Source organism: Lichenostomus cassidix, chromosome 6 (genome assembly GCF_008360975.1).
Source record: "Lichenostomus cassidix isolate B80296 chromosome 6, HeHo_3.0, whole genome shotgun sequence".
In the NCBI taxonomy this organism is placed as follows: domain Eukaryota; kingdom Metazoa; phylum Chordata; class Aves; order Passeriformes; family Meliphagidae; genus Lichenostomus; species Lichenostomus cassidix.
In genome coordinates, this window is record NC_139487.1 from 3,039,490 (window position 1) to 3,056,069 (window position 16,580).

A 16,580-nucleotide genomic window follows, 5' to 3' on the forward strand; every position below is an offset into this window, starting at 1 on the left:
TTGTCGAGTAAAGCTGCTGTGTGCTGAAAACAAACAGGACTCACTCCGATGGAAAGAGATTGTACAGTGGGAACAGGTCTCAGGCCACGAGAAACGGGGTTTTTCCATGTTTCCATTTGAGATTTTGCCAGCAGTTGGGCAGCAGAAGATGAATTAGCTGAGCTGCTAAAGGTATTACACGTGTTTCCCCCTTCGGAGACTTGTTAGAACATATTTTCTTCAGTGATAGTAATAAGTGTTACAAACAAAACACAGTTTTCCCCTTTGAATATTCCTTTACACAGAGCATCATCTACATTAAAAAAAAAGTACGTTGAGCAACATGAATAGCTTCAGGCTATTTTATTTCATGTTGCTAAATAAGTCAATGCAGATGAGTGCTTTTATGTGAGAGTGGCTTGTAAATATAAGCACTAAGATAAGGGCAAACTATAACTCCAAAGATATCCTGGAGGCAGAAGAGTGTCACTGCTCACTTTCACTATTCCCAGTCCAGGCAGAGATGCCAGGATAGGCTCTGGGAGATTTGACAGAAGAAAAATATTGAATTTGTGCCATGTTGGGGGAGTTGAGTGTGCTGGAGGAAAGCTGAGTCTCCTGGTTTGCTGGACCATGGTGCAGCTGGGGCAGGAGGGGCTTCATCTTTGCTCTTGAGCTGAGTGAGGCCCTTTGAGTGAAAGGTGGAATCTCCTGCAGGGCTTAAGGTTTCTCCTCTGGCCCTCAGCTGGGGCATGAAGAAGTGGGGTGGTGTGATCTTTTCTTGGTATATGGTCATTATGTGGATGTCCATGAAAGATTCAATTGTCTGATCCTGATTCTGGAAGAATTAAGAAATTGTGAGTGAAGGGTAGGATTCCAGACTTGGAGACATTCCAGTTTTGTGTCCTGTACATCTGTAGGGCTGGGATGGAGTGCTGTTGTGTCCATGTGACACAAACTGATGCAGCAGCACCTGGTTACAACTCGGGACACTGAGTATTCCATGGCTTTGTCTGTAAGGATACCCTCATCCTTCTTTTGTTACTTCTTTTAATTAGGAGTGATACAGAGCCAGGGACTTGAAGAGTCTCAAAGACAAGTGGTCCTGCTTGTAGTGTTGGTCCTTTGGCTTGGGCACCCAAGGGAATGCACTGAACCCTGGCATGGTTTGGGTCTGCATTGCTGCTCTTGCTGTTTTGAACTTTCAGGAGGAATTTAGGAGTAACTTGTGAGTATTGCAGGAGTGTTTGCCACCTGCAGATGTTCACTCAGATGCTGCAAGGCAGGAGCACCAGGTACTGCTGTGGTGCCTCTGCCAGCCCTGGGATCAGGGAGGGAAATGGGTTTGAGGGATCAGCAGCATGGAGCCATGGGGGTGGGAGAAACACAGGGATTAACAGGGGCATGGGGTGTGTGTGGCAGGAGTGGGGTACAGAGGTTGGGAGGATATGGCTCTTGGCCCCATGGAGATTTTGGTATGCAGCTTGTACTCAGGAAGTTTGGCCACCCTGATTACAAACATACGTATATTCAGAGATGTATAGCAAGATATCTGCTCTTTCCTAATTTGATTTGCATTTAGATGGGGAGAGGAAAACCACGGAAGCAGGGGAGTGGGTGGCTTTGTGTGGTTTCCTAGCCAGCAGAAGCTGAAAGCGATTTACAGTTCACATTTAGCAGCATTAGTAGCAACCAGGAGGAGATACCTGAAGGTAAGTGGCCATGTCCTACCTCTAGGCAGTGAGGAAGCTGGATTTGCCTTTGTTCAGCTCCAGAGATAGATGAGCTCTCCCCTCTAGCTCCAGACATGGGTAATGGTGCCGTGGCACAAATGGCAGTTGTTCTCAGTTAATCATTTTCAAAATTTAAAACATAAAGCACTATTTGTGAGAGTGAAAAGAATGAAGTTTGCTGTGTTCAAGCTGGGGGGGGATGAGAAGTGAACTGAACAAAACCAAACCTTGGCAGCAACAATAGCTGTGCACCAAAGGGTTTATTTAAGCAGGACTTTTTTCCTAGCTATTTCATCTTATTTTCCTCTTGTCCTTGCTCTTGCTTGCTCATCTATATGCAGCATATGGAAAGGTTGAAAAGTGGCAATTACTAAATGAGAGTCGACAGAAACTGTTCTCCAGCAGCTCCAGATGGGGTTAGTGATGCTGTTCCCAAGCTGCCGGCGCTTCACTCTGCAGTATAAAATGCCCTCTAATGGACAAGTGACTGCATAACTCATCCAACAAACCGGCAAATAATCATTTTTCTCAGGATTTCTAATCTGCTGTGCTGATTTTGGTACGGGAGCAATTAATGGCTTGGGTAGAAAAGAGTTTTTGCTTTTCCAAATGTGCAAACAGCAAAGGTTCACCTTTCTCTGGCATTAATCTTTGCAGTTAGTTCAAATCAGTAATTAGTCATTTAAGGAATTTTGGTAGAAAGTGGAATGAGATTTTATTTTCCAGTATGGCAAGGACCCTTGGAGACTGTAAAATTATTTGTGTATCATTTCCTCTTGTTTTATTTGAAAAGTTAAGGGTAGTTTTCTAGCCATTTATATGCTATAGCAAGATCAGTGTGTGTGTTATCAGCGTCAGATACTTAGAAAAACAAGATAAGAGAGGCTGAAGGAGACCCATGATTAATTAGCAAATAGATTAGGCACTCTCAAAGCTAAGTGGATAATTGGGGTTCAGCTCCTGGTTATTGTTTTGCCCAGTACCAGCCTCTGAAGGCTGTTGGTGCAGGGTAAGCAGAGCATTGACCTGCTTCACTTCTGATGCCAGAAAGAGAGATGACAGTTATTTTCTTTAAAGCAATTTTCTTGCTGTCTGTTGGGGTTTGTTTGTGTTTCAGCTTTAGGAATGAAAGGAGTGCCAGTTCTGGTGTTTCCTAGTTTTACTTGAAAGCTCACAGAGGATCTGTGGAGGGCTGTTACTACCTGACAGGGGAGCATGTCTGGATCTTCTTTTCTCAAAGTCAAGAGCAAATCACTGATGTTGAAAATTGAAATTGGTAAAAGAAGTTGAAAATAGAAGGGATGCCTCACTCCTTTCTTTTTTTGTGCCATGGCTATTGTGACATCTTGAATATTGTCATTTCAATTGGTCTTCATAATATCTGTCTGGCTGCTGAGAACCCAATCTGGAGAGCATTTTGTAGTCTGACACACGATTCTTACAGAAACTTTTCTAAAAATCCAGTTCCAAACAAAAGCCTCTCTTATGCTTTACGCATCATTAAGACAGAAAGGAAGAAAAATGCTATAAACCCATATGTCTTTTTTCCCTTTGAAGGGCACCTATATATAATTGTGATTCTTTTCCTGAGTCAACAAGCAGCTTTGATGGAGTAGAACTGCTGAGGGATAATCACTGTGACTTTCAAGGTCTGTAAGGGATGCAGGATCAGGCTCTCTGTGTCATCTTTGAAGCCTCATTATTTTGGCACAGTCTGTATCTCATAGTGGTTTAAGATGTGGTCTGCATCATTATGTGGTGTGTTTAATTTAGCAGCAGATGTGCAGGCTCATATGCCATTATGGTACATTTTGTTCACTCATATAATAGCAACTTCCTCCAAATTGTTACCACTTCTCCTGCACAAGACTCCTACAGGGTGTTACTCACCTTTTCTCTGTGATGAGGAGTGGAAGAGCCCTTTCTGAGCTCTTTCAGAGCTCACCTTTCTGAGCCACCAGCAGGTGCTCACATGGGAGTGCTGGCTCTCCATGAACACATTTAACCTGCTGCCTCCCTGCTTTCCCTGCACCTTCCCCAGCAGATTGTGGGGGAAGACACCAGGAAGGTGGTTGAAGAGTGAGTTTTTGGTTGATACGTTTCTGGGCTGGAAAAGAAGCTGGACAAATAATTCTTCCTGCCACCCCAAGCAGCATCCAGGCATTCCCACGGAGAAGCCTGAATGCAGAACATCACCAAATGCTCCACGGCAGCAAAACCATGGTAGCAACTGGTAAAAGCATTAAACCTAGTTAATAATGGCTTTGTAGCAAGAGTCCTGCTCTCTGTTTTGAGGGTGGTGAGGGTCTGGGGGGATGCAGACTGCTGGGAGAGTGCTGTGGTTTAATCCCAGCCGGCAGCTCAGTCCCATGCAGTCACTCACTGCTTCCCAAGGAATGGGAGAGAGAATCAGAAGTATAAGAGTGAGAAAACTCAAGGGTTGTGATAAAGACATTTTAATAGGGAAAGCAAAAGTCCTGCATGCAAGCAAAGCAAAACAGGGAATTCACCCCCACTTCCCATGGGCAGGCAGGAGTTCAGCCATGCCCAGGAAAGCAGGGCTGCATCATGCATAGCAGTGTCTTGGGAAGACAAGCACCAGCACTCCAAACATCCCCCTCTTCCTTCCTCTTCCCCAGCTCTACATGCTGAGCATGTCACCACATGGTCTGGGGGGTCAGCTGGGATCAGCTGTCCTGGCTGAGTCCCTTCCCAGCTCCTTGTGCCCCCCAGCCCCCTCACTGGTGGGGCAGTGCAAGGAGAGTCCTTGACTCTTTGTAAGTCCTGCTCAGCAATAACAAAAACATCCCTGGATTATGAACCCTGTTTCCAGCACAAACCCAAACCACCTCCCCACACCAGCTACCACAAAGAAAATTAACTCTACCCCAGCCAAACCCAAGGGGTGATTTACAGCCAAGGTAGTTCTCCCAAAAAATGAGAAAAAAGCTTCCCCCCCAGCATCCTATTTCACATGCAGTGGTTGAGTGTGTTTAATGGAGCAGAAGTCAAACCCTGGCCACACAGAAACTCTGATTCCTCTTCCCAAGTGGGGGGGTTTATATCCCTCAAGCATTATTAAAAAAACCCTGTTTTGGGTAATGAAATTCTATGTTTGTTCTCACTATCTGTATAAATGTTTAATCCATTTTTGGTTCCTGATGGGCTACCTGGTTTAATGGTGTCTTAACACTGTGAGTTTCCCATGTTGTTTCATTGTGCTTTAAAAGACAAGATCCAAAAAACCCATCTCCAGAAGGCCTGTGCTTGTCTGTCCCTTCCCTTGCATGTGCTGCCCTCCTCCCTGCAGTGTCAGGGCGAGAGGAAGGTGCTGGGGGCTGAGCAGGGCATCGCTCTGAAGGCTGTGCTGGCGGCGCTGGGAGGAGGGATGGCAGAGTGTTCTCCAAGTGCTCCTCCTGCATTGTGCTGTCTCCTTTGTCCGCTTCCCTCCCCTATCATTATCTCTGCGTGGCTCCTGCTTTCTTTTCCCTGCGTTGCCTTTCTTGCGCTGAACTCTGGTTCCCAGCCCCTCCTGAAAGGCTGAGCAGTGGGAATGGCCAGAGCTCAGGGTAGTGAGCAGCCGGGGATGCTGACACAGGGCTGGAACAGTTCACAGCTCCGAGAGCTGCTCTTGCATTCAGATCTCAATTCAAGTGTGATCGAGCTTTGAAAAACTGGACCTTTACACAAAGGAGGGTACAGGCAGAGCTGCCCGTGGCATCAGCGCATACTGACTTCAACAATTCTGCTTGGGCATGCTGCTCTGCTTCCAGCTGAGAGGACTGATGCCCTGCAGTAATCATGAGTACAAAACCTTCTCCAGAAACCACTTCTTTCCCAAGAGCCTAGGAAATACCCAGCAGTACCATCAAAACATTTGAACTGGGTTTGTTGAGTAGTGAATTGTACATGTGAAAAGCCAATACAGATGGGAGGGAGGAAGGATGGAAATTTTCCTTTGCTGTTTGGAAGTGGGACCTTGTGCAGTTTGTGGAGCTGGTAGTTTTCTGTAGTAAAGAATCTCAATCTTTGTAGTCAGTTGGTTTGTTACAGAGCAGGGTGTAGGGAACACCATCCTGCTTTCCCAAGGTTGTGCACCGACAGGGAATGTGTGAGATGCTCTGTCTGGAGCACTGGAAAGGGCATCCCTTAATCCCTGCTGGTGCTGGGTGGTTTGGTGGCAATGCGTGTGATGGATGCTCTAATATGGATGTTGCCCACTGGCACAGGTTGCCCAGAGAAGCCATGGATGCTCCATCCCTGGAAGTGTCCAAAGCCAGGTTGGACAGGGCTTGGAGCAGCCTGGGACAGTGGAAGGTGTCCCTGCCATGGCAGGGGTGGCACTGGATGGGATTTAAGGTCCCTTCCCACCCAAACCATTCTGGGATTGATGTTTGTGCTCCTGTGCTACCTCTGTGTGCCATAAAAAGATGATACAGAAGTGCAAGTTGAGAGAGCACTTAGAAGATAAGATGTTCTTCATAAATTCACCTTTCTCTTACTTTTTGTCTAACAGTGCATCTTATTTTGGAAAATCACCTTTATTTCTTTTCGCTTTCTATCAAAAGTCAGGTGTGAAAAAAGCCCTTATACAGCTTTCTCTGCTCTCATTTTCTGGCTCATGGACTGTGGTCTTTAACAGACAGTATTCAGAAGGTATTTAAATGCGTTACGTCAGGTTTGGGTTTTCTCCTAAAGTGTTGTATTTAAGTACATTCCTTCCTTAAAAAAACAAATAGCTGCTGGGCTATCATCGTGTCCGAGGATTTTGAAGAAAATTTACATTTTGAAAGACACTGTTGGAGGCTAACACGGCCATGCAATTACTGTATGTAAATCACTTCACTTGTTTCCTAATCTTGCTGAAGATGAAGTACAATTTTTGTGCATGTGCCTCTCCCTCTCAAATTTCCTTAGACAATGAGATTTTCTTGTCTTTTAATTGCTGACCATGATTTTTGTTCTGCCTAGCCTGATTGTATTTATTTTCTGGGGGGGAACGTTTAGCCTTGTGATTGTTTGGAGATTGGGTTGGCCGTAGAAATCATTGGGGATAGATTGAAGTTGGGTGCGCAACTAATTGCATCATCCTCCATCCCACAAATGGAAGAACTGCTTCCTAATTACAGCCTCATGCAAAGGCTGGGGAATATCCTCTTGTTCCTCTGCCCCACACATCTGCTTTTCTCCATTTTGTCCATCCCTGCCAAATCCTGCTCGGCAGCTCCTGCCACATTTTTAGTAATTCTTCTGAGCTGGGCTTTTACTGCTGGTTGGTAGCACCATGGACACCTGTCAGACAAAGATGGGGCAGTTCATGTCATTAGGAAGGAGTTCATTCATGGGCATTGCATTAAGCTGTGTGGTACTCTGATGAGCAGTAATTTCTCGGATTGTTATTAGTTTCTTTTGTAGGTGGTTTTCCTCCAGGGAGTAATGCAGGGAATTGAGATGGCTGGGAAAAGAAAAACTTTAATGGATGCATTCGTCCATCAGAAAATGCTCTCTGTCAGAATTAAGTACACTTTGCATATTGGTTTTGTTTGGGGAAGTAAAGGGGGAAAGAGTTGCAGCCAACATAATGAACCATTTGAGTGTTTTCAGAACAAAATGGTAACTTTTTCTCTTCTGATGTGATTTTTTTTGTTTTTTAATAACCTGTTATTTCTCCCTGAAAGTGGAATGGGATGTAATAGAGGTAAAAAATCATGTGTGTGCCTGTAAATGTTGATCATGGAAATGCCATTAGCTATGCAGGCTTTAGCTGCACTAACAGCTTAATTTTTGTTGCATAAAATATTCTGACCATACCAAGCTTCTGCCTCCAGAATGGAAGTTTTCTGCATCTTCTAGCATGTTGCATTAATTTTTAATATGAGTGGGAATCGTGCTCTTTAGCATCCCTATGTTTAAAAAAAAAATCAATTAATTATTGCTATAAATCTCAGCGATTATGCTGCAGTTGTGCTGCTGGGAAATTGGCCATTAACTACCAGGAAATCGCCGATCATCCCTTAGTCGGAATTCAGCTGTACCGACACGAGGCTTTTCCTTTTGGAAATTGACTATCAATGTGATGCATAATTGATAACCATTTATAATAATAACAATAATCTCCATGAAATTGTCATCCCGGCGCGCGGCGGCTTTGTTAGAGCCTTTACCCCTCGCGTGCTCAGCTGGCTGCATTGGTTAACTGGGTTTTCTGGGAAGTTATTGGAGTGTTTTTAGGAGAGACAGCACTGGTGCAGAGGAATAAAATGCAAAGTAGAAATGCCTGACTGGGCTAAGTGAACCTGCAGAACCTGAAGTGCTTCAGAGGATGAGTTAAGTGTTGCTGTTGCTGCTCTGCAGGAGAGGAGGCAAAACTCAAGGTTACAAATATTGCCCAAGGTCAACTTCTGGACATCACCTGGATTTTCTGGTGTGGTATCTTCTCTCTGGTGTAGTGCATTTCGTGAACCAGAAGCTTTTTTAGTTTGTCATGAAAATTTTGTTTGCAAATGCTGTAGTGTTAAAATTCACCTGCTAGGGAGGAGCTGTTTGCGGGTCAGTTTGAATGAATGGTGACAAGTCTGTGGTTACTGCTGGCTTTTCAGAATTTTTCTGTTTTTAACCCTTTCTAGTACTGCATAGGCAAAGAGATTGAGACTTTGCAGGGTGATACAGGTGGTCACTCAGGAGAGGATTTCTTGTGTTTGCACTCATTCCTGCCTTCCTCTTCCTTGCTCCTCCTTGCAAAGTCTCTGAAAATGTGGTGCTTGGCTTTGCCTCTAGAAATCACAGATGTACACTAATTCTGTACTTTTGATGCCTTTTGGTGAGTGGTGGATGGCTGGTGGGGGGCGAAGGCCTCTTTCTTGAGCAGGATGCCTCCTTGGGAAGGTTTGTAGCTTTTATCAGGGTTGTCTTTCTTCACCTCAAAATACAAAAGAGGACACTGAATCAGTGGTTGTATAAAATATTAGTGCACACAGTGCTGAATTGTTGGAATTCATTGACAGCATGAGGTCTCTTCTTCCTGTCTTAATGCACAAATGCTGTTGTGGGACTTGCTTTGAAAAACTCCGATCTGGTTTTACAAAAAGACTGTTGGGTAGAAGTGCCACAACAGCACATCCAGAGGCTGCAGCTGAGCTCAGAGTGTTCAGGGATTAAACAAACCTTTGGCTTTCTGTAGCAGCAAAATGCATCAGACTTGAGAGTATCCATTAGGGTCTTCCTCTGGGCCACCAAAATGCAGAAAACCTTCAGCTGTTGTCTCTTTGGAGAGCATTTCTTGTACCTCAGCCACACATGTGGCTTCATGGATCAATTTATCTCAATGGCATTGAAAATGTGTCCACTAGAAACAGAATCCAAAGTTTAATGTTGCCCTTCAAGTAAGAGGACAAGGACAGGCTGCAGTGACAGCTGGAATAGACATCAAGGTCTTCTTGCAAATTCAAGGTCCATTGATGACTTTTACAGGGCAAGGCTTAAATATGAAAGTGGTTTGTGTATGAGAGTACTGGCACAGCAAAAACTACTTCCCCTGTTTTATATACTCTCTAAGGCTCTTTCAACATATGCGAGTCTACAAAATAACCTCACGGATTTTATCCGCTAGGAATAGATTTTTCAGTCAGAAATAAAACTGGGAAGCCCATGCAGTGCTTTGGCAGTTCTTGTGTACAAGGCTGGGTTTTGGGATCGCAGGGAGGATAAAGAGACTGATTTGTGGTGCCAGATGTGTGACTGGTGGGACGCTGGGGCTGGAAGCACCAAACTCACAGCCATCCTTTTTAAAACCTGCTCTGCTGTTGGGCACAGGCAGATCCCACCTGGTGTGCTGGAAATCCCACACTGGTTTGGGCTGGAAGGGACTTCAAATCCCATCTCATTCCACCCTCTGTCATGGGCAGGGGCACCTTTCACCATCCCAGGCTGTGAGCCCCATCCACCCTGGCCTTGAGCACTTCCAGTGATGGGAAATCCACCAATCTCACGACTCCTCTCCTTTCTCTGCAGGATCCACAGTGGCGGTATGCACGCCGACTCCTGTGAGTTTTCCTAAGTTCCTGGGGGACTGCTGTGCTTTTTGAGTCAGAAAGTTGCAAAATACCGTCAAGAATGGCACTTGTGGATAAACACAAAGTCAAGCGGCAGCGACTGGACAGAATTTGTGAAGGTAAGAGTGTGCTCTCCTTTTTCTGACAGATGATGAGGGTAGAATATCTAATTTTTCCTTGTTTCTTTCAGTACTTAGGCATAAAGAGATCCAAATCCAAAATATATCAATATACCATTATCAAAATACAATCATACTGTTCTGGTTACTTACTTGGAAGTCACTTGCCAGTCCTGTGACCAATATTTTTGTTTAATTATGAGGTCTTCTCCTTTTATCCTAATTTCTACTAAAACAACTTTGTCGGTCCCAATTTGAAACATATTTACTATAGTCCTGTAAGAAACTGAAGAAAATTTAAGAGAAAATTTAAGAGTTGTTGTTCTATAGGTTTTGAGCACATATTATGTAACAGCTTTTCTTTGGTTGGTGTGCTGGGGTCAGGCAGCTTTGCTATAATTCTTCATTCATGGTGTGTTACAGTGTCACAGCACAGGTGACTTTTACCTTCCAGATCAATCTTCCAGCAGAAAAAGTTTTTAGGATACATTTTCTATTGCAGCTCACATGGTGTCAGTTACTTATGACAGAACTCAAGTGATGGCAAACAAGCTCTGACTTTTTGGCGTACACTCCAGTAATTCTCCAATGCTCGCGTGAGTTTTGCCATCAGCAACAAATGCAGAGCAGAGTGTTATTTTAGGGAGAATATCTGACATCTCTTCAGGAGTTCCAGTGTTCAGCTGCTCTTAAGGAGATTGATAGGGGCCTGCAGGGTAACAATTTGCAGTGTTACTTGAATGCCAACGAGGTGAAACAGGATTTGGTGGTGGATGAAAGCACAGAGCTCACAGGGGAGTCGTGCTGTGCCCGTTTGAGCAAAATGTGTGGGGCTTTGTGGAGTTCCAGTGAGTGTGAAATGCTGATCAGCAGGACAAGGGTGGGTTTTGCCTTGGTTTTTCTGTGTTACATATTGCTTACTCTCCATTGCTGCTGTTCTGGACTCAACATAAGTTACTCAGCTCTTAATTTTGCCCTGTTAATTTTGGAAAAGGGGAGACAAAGCAGAGAAGATGAGTTAGGAGGGAGTATCCAGAGTACGCTGCAATGTGGAGCTGCCTCTTCCTCCTACAGAATGTCATAAACACTCAGGTGTAGCACACTATCTCATCTTCAAAACTTACTTTGAACTTGACTTAAAAGAGTTCTATCAGCTGAGCCTGGATTTTCAAAAGCAGCCTTCCTGGTTTGATGTTTACCATCAGATCTAGTTGCTGAGTGTACAAGAAATTCAAAAGGATCATACGACAAACCTGCTAACAGAGCTTTAGATGTGATGGAAGTTTAGATTATTTTTCTCTGATATGTGAGCTTTTTTCTCTTTCTTGGTCAAAAGATATTCTTTTCTAATCTGTAAATGTGCAGGATACATAACTTTTTAAAGTATACTTTGTCATTTGCCGCTGGGTTTGTAATTTGATGGAAATGATGGGAGGGAGTCACCATTGCAAGATGCTGTTGTGTTGTACTTGTGAGCAACAGACAAGGACTGAGTGTGAAAAGCATTGTAAAAACTACCTTGAAAAATGCCAAAAGCTTCAGATTTGCCAATACTAGGCTTGTAGGGCAGCTGAATACTATACTGGTCTGTCTGATGGCTATTTTTTAATATAGACTCCTAATCTTGGATTCTAGCATAAAAAAGCACTGAAAGGGGCCACTCCAGCTGCTGTGAAAACACACTTTGAATTAAAAAAAGATCATTTTTCTCGGTTTTGTCTTCAAAGCTGTGTGGAGTAATCAGTGAAAGATGATGAGAAATTAGGGAACTACTTCAGCAGATGGAGGAGAGGAGTCTTTGCTTAACAGAATTGTGTTCAGTGAGAAGAATCTGCTGCTCCATCAAGCTGAGGGCAATGTGGTCCAAAATAGTTGCTTTTAATGATTTCCTGTTCTGTGGAAGCACTTAAGGAGCTTTTCCCTTTAAATGTGAATGGGATACAAAGCTGCATTTACCTGATGAAAGACTAAATGTCTGGTAGCACAGAGGTGGATTTCTGTGTTTTTCCTGAAGCTGCATATACCATCCCTTTTACTATTCCCAGCACAAACCCTTGCAGTTTGTTAGGAGCAGACTTTATTCCATGCAGCAGGATGGAGGCAGGTCTGGAGGTGAAATATCCTCAGGCTACATGTTGTAATCACTGTCCAAACTGCCAGACAGATTCTTCTTCCTGCAGGCTCACTGAAACCATAACCAGACACATGTTGAGGGAAATGCCTTACAAACTGTCGCGGCATTAAAAGAGTTTATTAAGGAGCTGCAGTGTTTGTATTACTCTGTAAAAAGTGCATCTGGCGTGGAAAAATAATCCAAGCCATACAAGGAGGTGGTATCGTTTAAAAAACCAGTTCACAGCCTTTACAGGCAGGTTTATGAGTCTTCCAAAGAGAGGAGCTGTGCAGACTCAGTGCGTGGCTCAGCTTCACCAGCTCTTCTGGTTTGGGGTTTTTTTTTAATATGTATTTATGACATCTTTGTATGACAGTGTTACTTTTTGCCCTGAGCAGGCTGGTTTGAAGATGTGAGCTTTTTGACCAGGTCACAAATTTTGATCTGTAGAAGAGTATGGGTGGGATAAAGGTCCAGACTTGAGGGGATAGAGGAATTTCAGGGCAACAGCCCGCAGCAAAGACATTTTGAATAGTCTGTCAACAATTAAGTGGGTTGGTGATGCCCATCTGAATGAAGTGAAGTTGGAGTGTGCTCACAGTGGTCTTGACTTACCCATTTCTTTCTCTTTTGGTTGTCCCAGAGACTTTGGGTGCCTATTCTGTAATTGGATCCATGTGGGTGGAAAGATGGACCCATTGAATGGCTGGGGCTTTTGCATATAATATATGCAGAGTGGTTTACATAATTCCTGCTTGTGGAATTGTGTCTTATTCCATAGTGGGTCAAAATATGCTTTAGAGGTGGAGCAGCTGGTGCTGTGTGGAGTCAGACTGGTCCAGCAGCCTCTCTTTTGGGTCCCGTTCCCATGAGCTTGTGATTTTGCCACATTGAAAATTTGTTTGAGCTGAGATTTTCCATTCCATGATGGGTTTTTTACCTCAGGGTGAATTAAAAAGAAAAGAAGAGTTACAGTAAAAACTGTGGAGCCGTGTCCGAGTGGGAGATGGAGAGGGAGGGCTGTTGGCTTTGCTGTGTGTGAAACAAAGCCGAGGCAGTCCTGCAGCCATGGCTGTGGAGCTGCCAGACCCGCCTGCTCTGCCTGGGATAAAAAGGGCCTGAATTTTGCAGCCAAGTTGCTGTGTGGAGGAGTGGGCCTGTTCCCAAACCTGGTGCAGCTTCCCAGCTTTTCAAAGAAATGGCAGCAAAAGCCCTCAGGGCAGTTCACCTGCCTTCCATTTAGGAAACAACAGCAGAGCGATTCGATGTAATTGTTTCTGTGCTACCTGTGGCAGAACAAGGTGTCTGTCATGCCTCCAAGAAACCCCACACTCAGAGGACTTGGCACTGCCGTGGTATCCATCCCTCCCATGGGACTCCAGTGCCTGCACAAGGCATTCCTGGGCAAGGAAATGACTTGCAGCATCATTTCTGCTGCCTGCTCAGCTGATCTTTATCCCGTGCTTCTGTCAATATGGTTAAACAAATATTAAACAGCACCAGGAGCCAGGCAGGGAGTGAGGAGCAGCCCATCCACCAATGCTGGCTGTGTCTTTGGGAGAAGGCAGAGGAGAAGGTGCTATGGCAGTGTGTCATTTCCTTGTGAGTGTCACAGCTCACCAGGGACAAGGCAGCAGGGGTGGCACATCCCAGATGCAGGATGGCAGCATCTTGTCTATGTGTGAAACACGGGTTTCCCAACACCCCTGAATTCCTCTGTGATGATCCCAAGCGTTTCCTCTGCTCCAGCCCAGTGCAGCTCTGCTATCCTGTCTTCAACACCAGTGCCATGGAATGGGAATGCCTGGCTTTAGAAGTTATAGTTTGCACTAACATTTATGAGTCTGTTAAGCTTTCAACACATGCCCCAAAAGTGGCAGCCCTGAGATGAGCAAGAAGCAAAGTGAAAAAATAATTGCAAGGCCAAGTGAGCCCAGACATCTTCTGACAGTTTTTGCTCCAGGATTTGTCATTATCCAGTGGGAAATCATGTCCTTACGTGTCAGTTTGTGCCACCAAAGTTGTCTGTACTTTGCAAAATAGAGCTGTTTGCAGGGCAAACAAGCCACTCGTATTCTTTGTTTTCTTTCAGATCCTTTGATATGTCTGATGGCTGATAAATGCCAGCACAGTCACATAATATTTTCAGTGCTTAATGCACGAGTCTCTGGCTTTTTGACATACTGCCTTACATTCCGAGTGGCACCCTGGTGTCCTCTTCAGCTGAGGCTTTTGTGGTGCTTCCCATAATTCGTATTTCCTGTGGGAATTCCTCATGCATTTACCTTCCAGCCACTGTAGTATTTGTGTGTGGCCTTGACTCTCCACCAGCCCTTGTTTCTCGGAGGGAATGTGACCCTGCTGTGGTTACTGAAGCCTCTTGGGTTGGTCTGAGTCCTTGATGCAGTAATTTATCTGGCAGACCTTGAATAGGCATCTTCCAGCTGGGATCATGGAATCACAGGGTGGGTGGAGGGGCTGCCCAGGGAGGTTTGGATCCCCATCCCTGGAGGTGTCCAAGGATGGCCTGGATGTGGCACTCAGGGCTGGGAACAAGGTGGGGATCAGGGACAGCTTGGACTCAATGGTCTTGGAGGTCTTTTCCAACCTCAGTGATTGTGTGAGATGGAGGAGGGAATTTGGGGTAGGAATGGGTGTTTTCAACATCCCCAGAGTTATCTCTGCTGTGGCTGTATGAGGCTGGTTAGTTCATTTCAAGGGTGGACACAAATTTTGTATTCCACATTTCCACCTGTGACAGAAGTCAATGCAAATCATGTCCAGTGATATTTGAATGAATAAATACACTATGTATTTAAGTAGGTACTATGGCACCTACCTGTATCTATGGCAGGGGTGCTTTTTACCTCTTTATTTCAGTTTATCCTCCATAGAAGTGGACTTAATAACCACAATGATAATTATTGCTTACTGTGCACTTTCTTATTGTTAAATACAACCCCACACTAACCCTCAATAAAAGTGCCCCTGAAGAATTGTGATGTTTCTGACTTTTCAGCAGCGTTTGAACAATGTGTCCCTGAGGTCTGGGCTCACACATCACTGAGAGCCAACTGTAGAATAGGTTCTCATTCAATAGTCACAGTCCATTCATGGTAAAAAATAGAGGAACCTTGCTCCTGGAACCAAAAGGGAAAATATACTTTAAAACTACAACTCTGGAAAGTGGCTGCCTCCAATTCTTGCTCCTTGGTATAATGTAATAGTAGCCAAAATGAGTACATTTTTTATTTGGGTAGAGAAATTTTCTTCCATTCGTGCAAATTTGCACACCAAGTAGCATCTGATAATACTTGTTTTTACTGCTTAGAAATAGAATCTTATTATCTCAGGAAATCCTTATCACCACTAGGCATTTGATGAGAAACAATGAGTTAAAGATGATATCAAGCACGGAAGAAACTGCTTGTCCTGAGTAAAAGTGACTTATTTAGAATAAGTGTAGACCTTTTTTATCTAGTGGATTTGAGTTTCTTTGTTCCATTAATATAAAACACAGTACAAGGATTTCCCCCCACAATAAAGCTTTTTTTACCTTTTTTTTTTTTTTTTTAAAGTTTCCACCTCAAAGCACATAAACTATCAGGCTTTTAAGGAAGGGTTGCTTACCACATTTAGCCTAGAGAAAAAGCAGTATTAGCTTGTCAGATCTTCTGCCATTGCACCCTGTGCTGATTTATGCAAACTGAAGATCAGTCTGGCTGCTCCTGATGTTTTGCTTTTGCAAGAATTAAGTTCTGTGGCCTTTATGGGGGATTCAGAAAATTACTTCAAATTCATACAAAACCTGGATTACACCTCTTTTATCCCAGTAAAAAAGAGTACTTTTAATTACCCCTTTGCTGACAGAGGTATGGCAGGTTTGGGAATTGCTTGTCATTGACAGGTTTTGTTAAAATTTTAATTTTTTTTTTAATTGGACAATGTCCTGTGGATGTAGAAAGTTCAAGCAACCTCACTGGGGTTACCAATATTATTCACACTTACTGACCTTATTCCATGAATGTCAACCCTTTTTCTGTGCTGAATCAAGAACTCTCCATGCCTCTAAGAGTCCTTCTTGTGCTTTGGGATGGAGCTCATATCCAGGAGTGTGCTGTTGTCCTTGCATGGATGCACAGGCTGCTCCAGTAGCTTCCAGTCCTGTGTGGATGTTTTTCCTATACATTCACTCCTGTGACATTCCATAGGGAAATGTGCATGACAAGATGCAGGACTGGAGCCAGATACGAAGCCAGCCTGACAAAATGCCCCAGGCATCCAGGAAAGAGTAAGACACATTTAGATAAGGTTACAGACAAAAATTCCATTAATTTGGTGTGCAGCTGTGTTGCAGTAGATCTGTGACTCAAGCTATTGCAGGAAGGAGAGCTCCCCTTTCCCTGGGCTTGAGGGCCATATGTACCAAAATAGGAAAAAACACTTCTGTGGTGTTCTCCCTGTGTTTAAACCCACGTTTATGGGAACTTAATACGTGTCTAACTCTTAATTCTGCCTTGTATTTTTCCATTTTCCCCAGCCTCCAGACAAGGTTCCATGTAACACGCTTTACAACTTCATGTCA

General features: G+C 44.1%; 1 protein-coding gene across 2 annotated transcripts in view; it reads left to right on the top strand.

Moving 5' to 3' along the window:
* CTBP2 (C-terminal binding protein 2) overlaps positions 1-16,580 on the top strand; it is a 134,791-nt gene that overhangs the window by 65,213 nt on the left and 52,998 nt on the right. For both annotated transcript variants that reach the window (XM_085064617.1, XM_085064618.1), the window contains exon 2: positions 9,723-9,882. In XM_085064617.1, coding sequence (XP_084920743.1) covers positions 9,825-9,882 — 58 coding nt within the window. In that variant the 5' untranslated portion in view covers positions 9,723-9,824. The remainder of the gene's footprint in view (positions 1-9,722; positions 9,883-16,580) is intronic.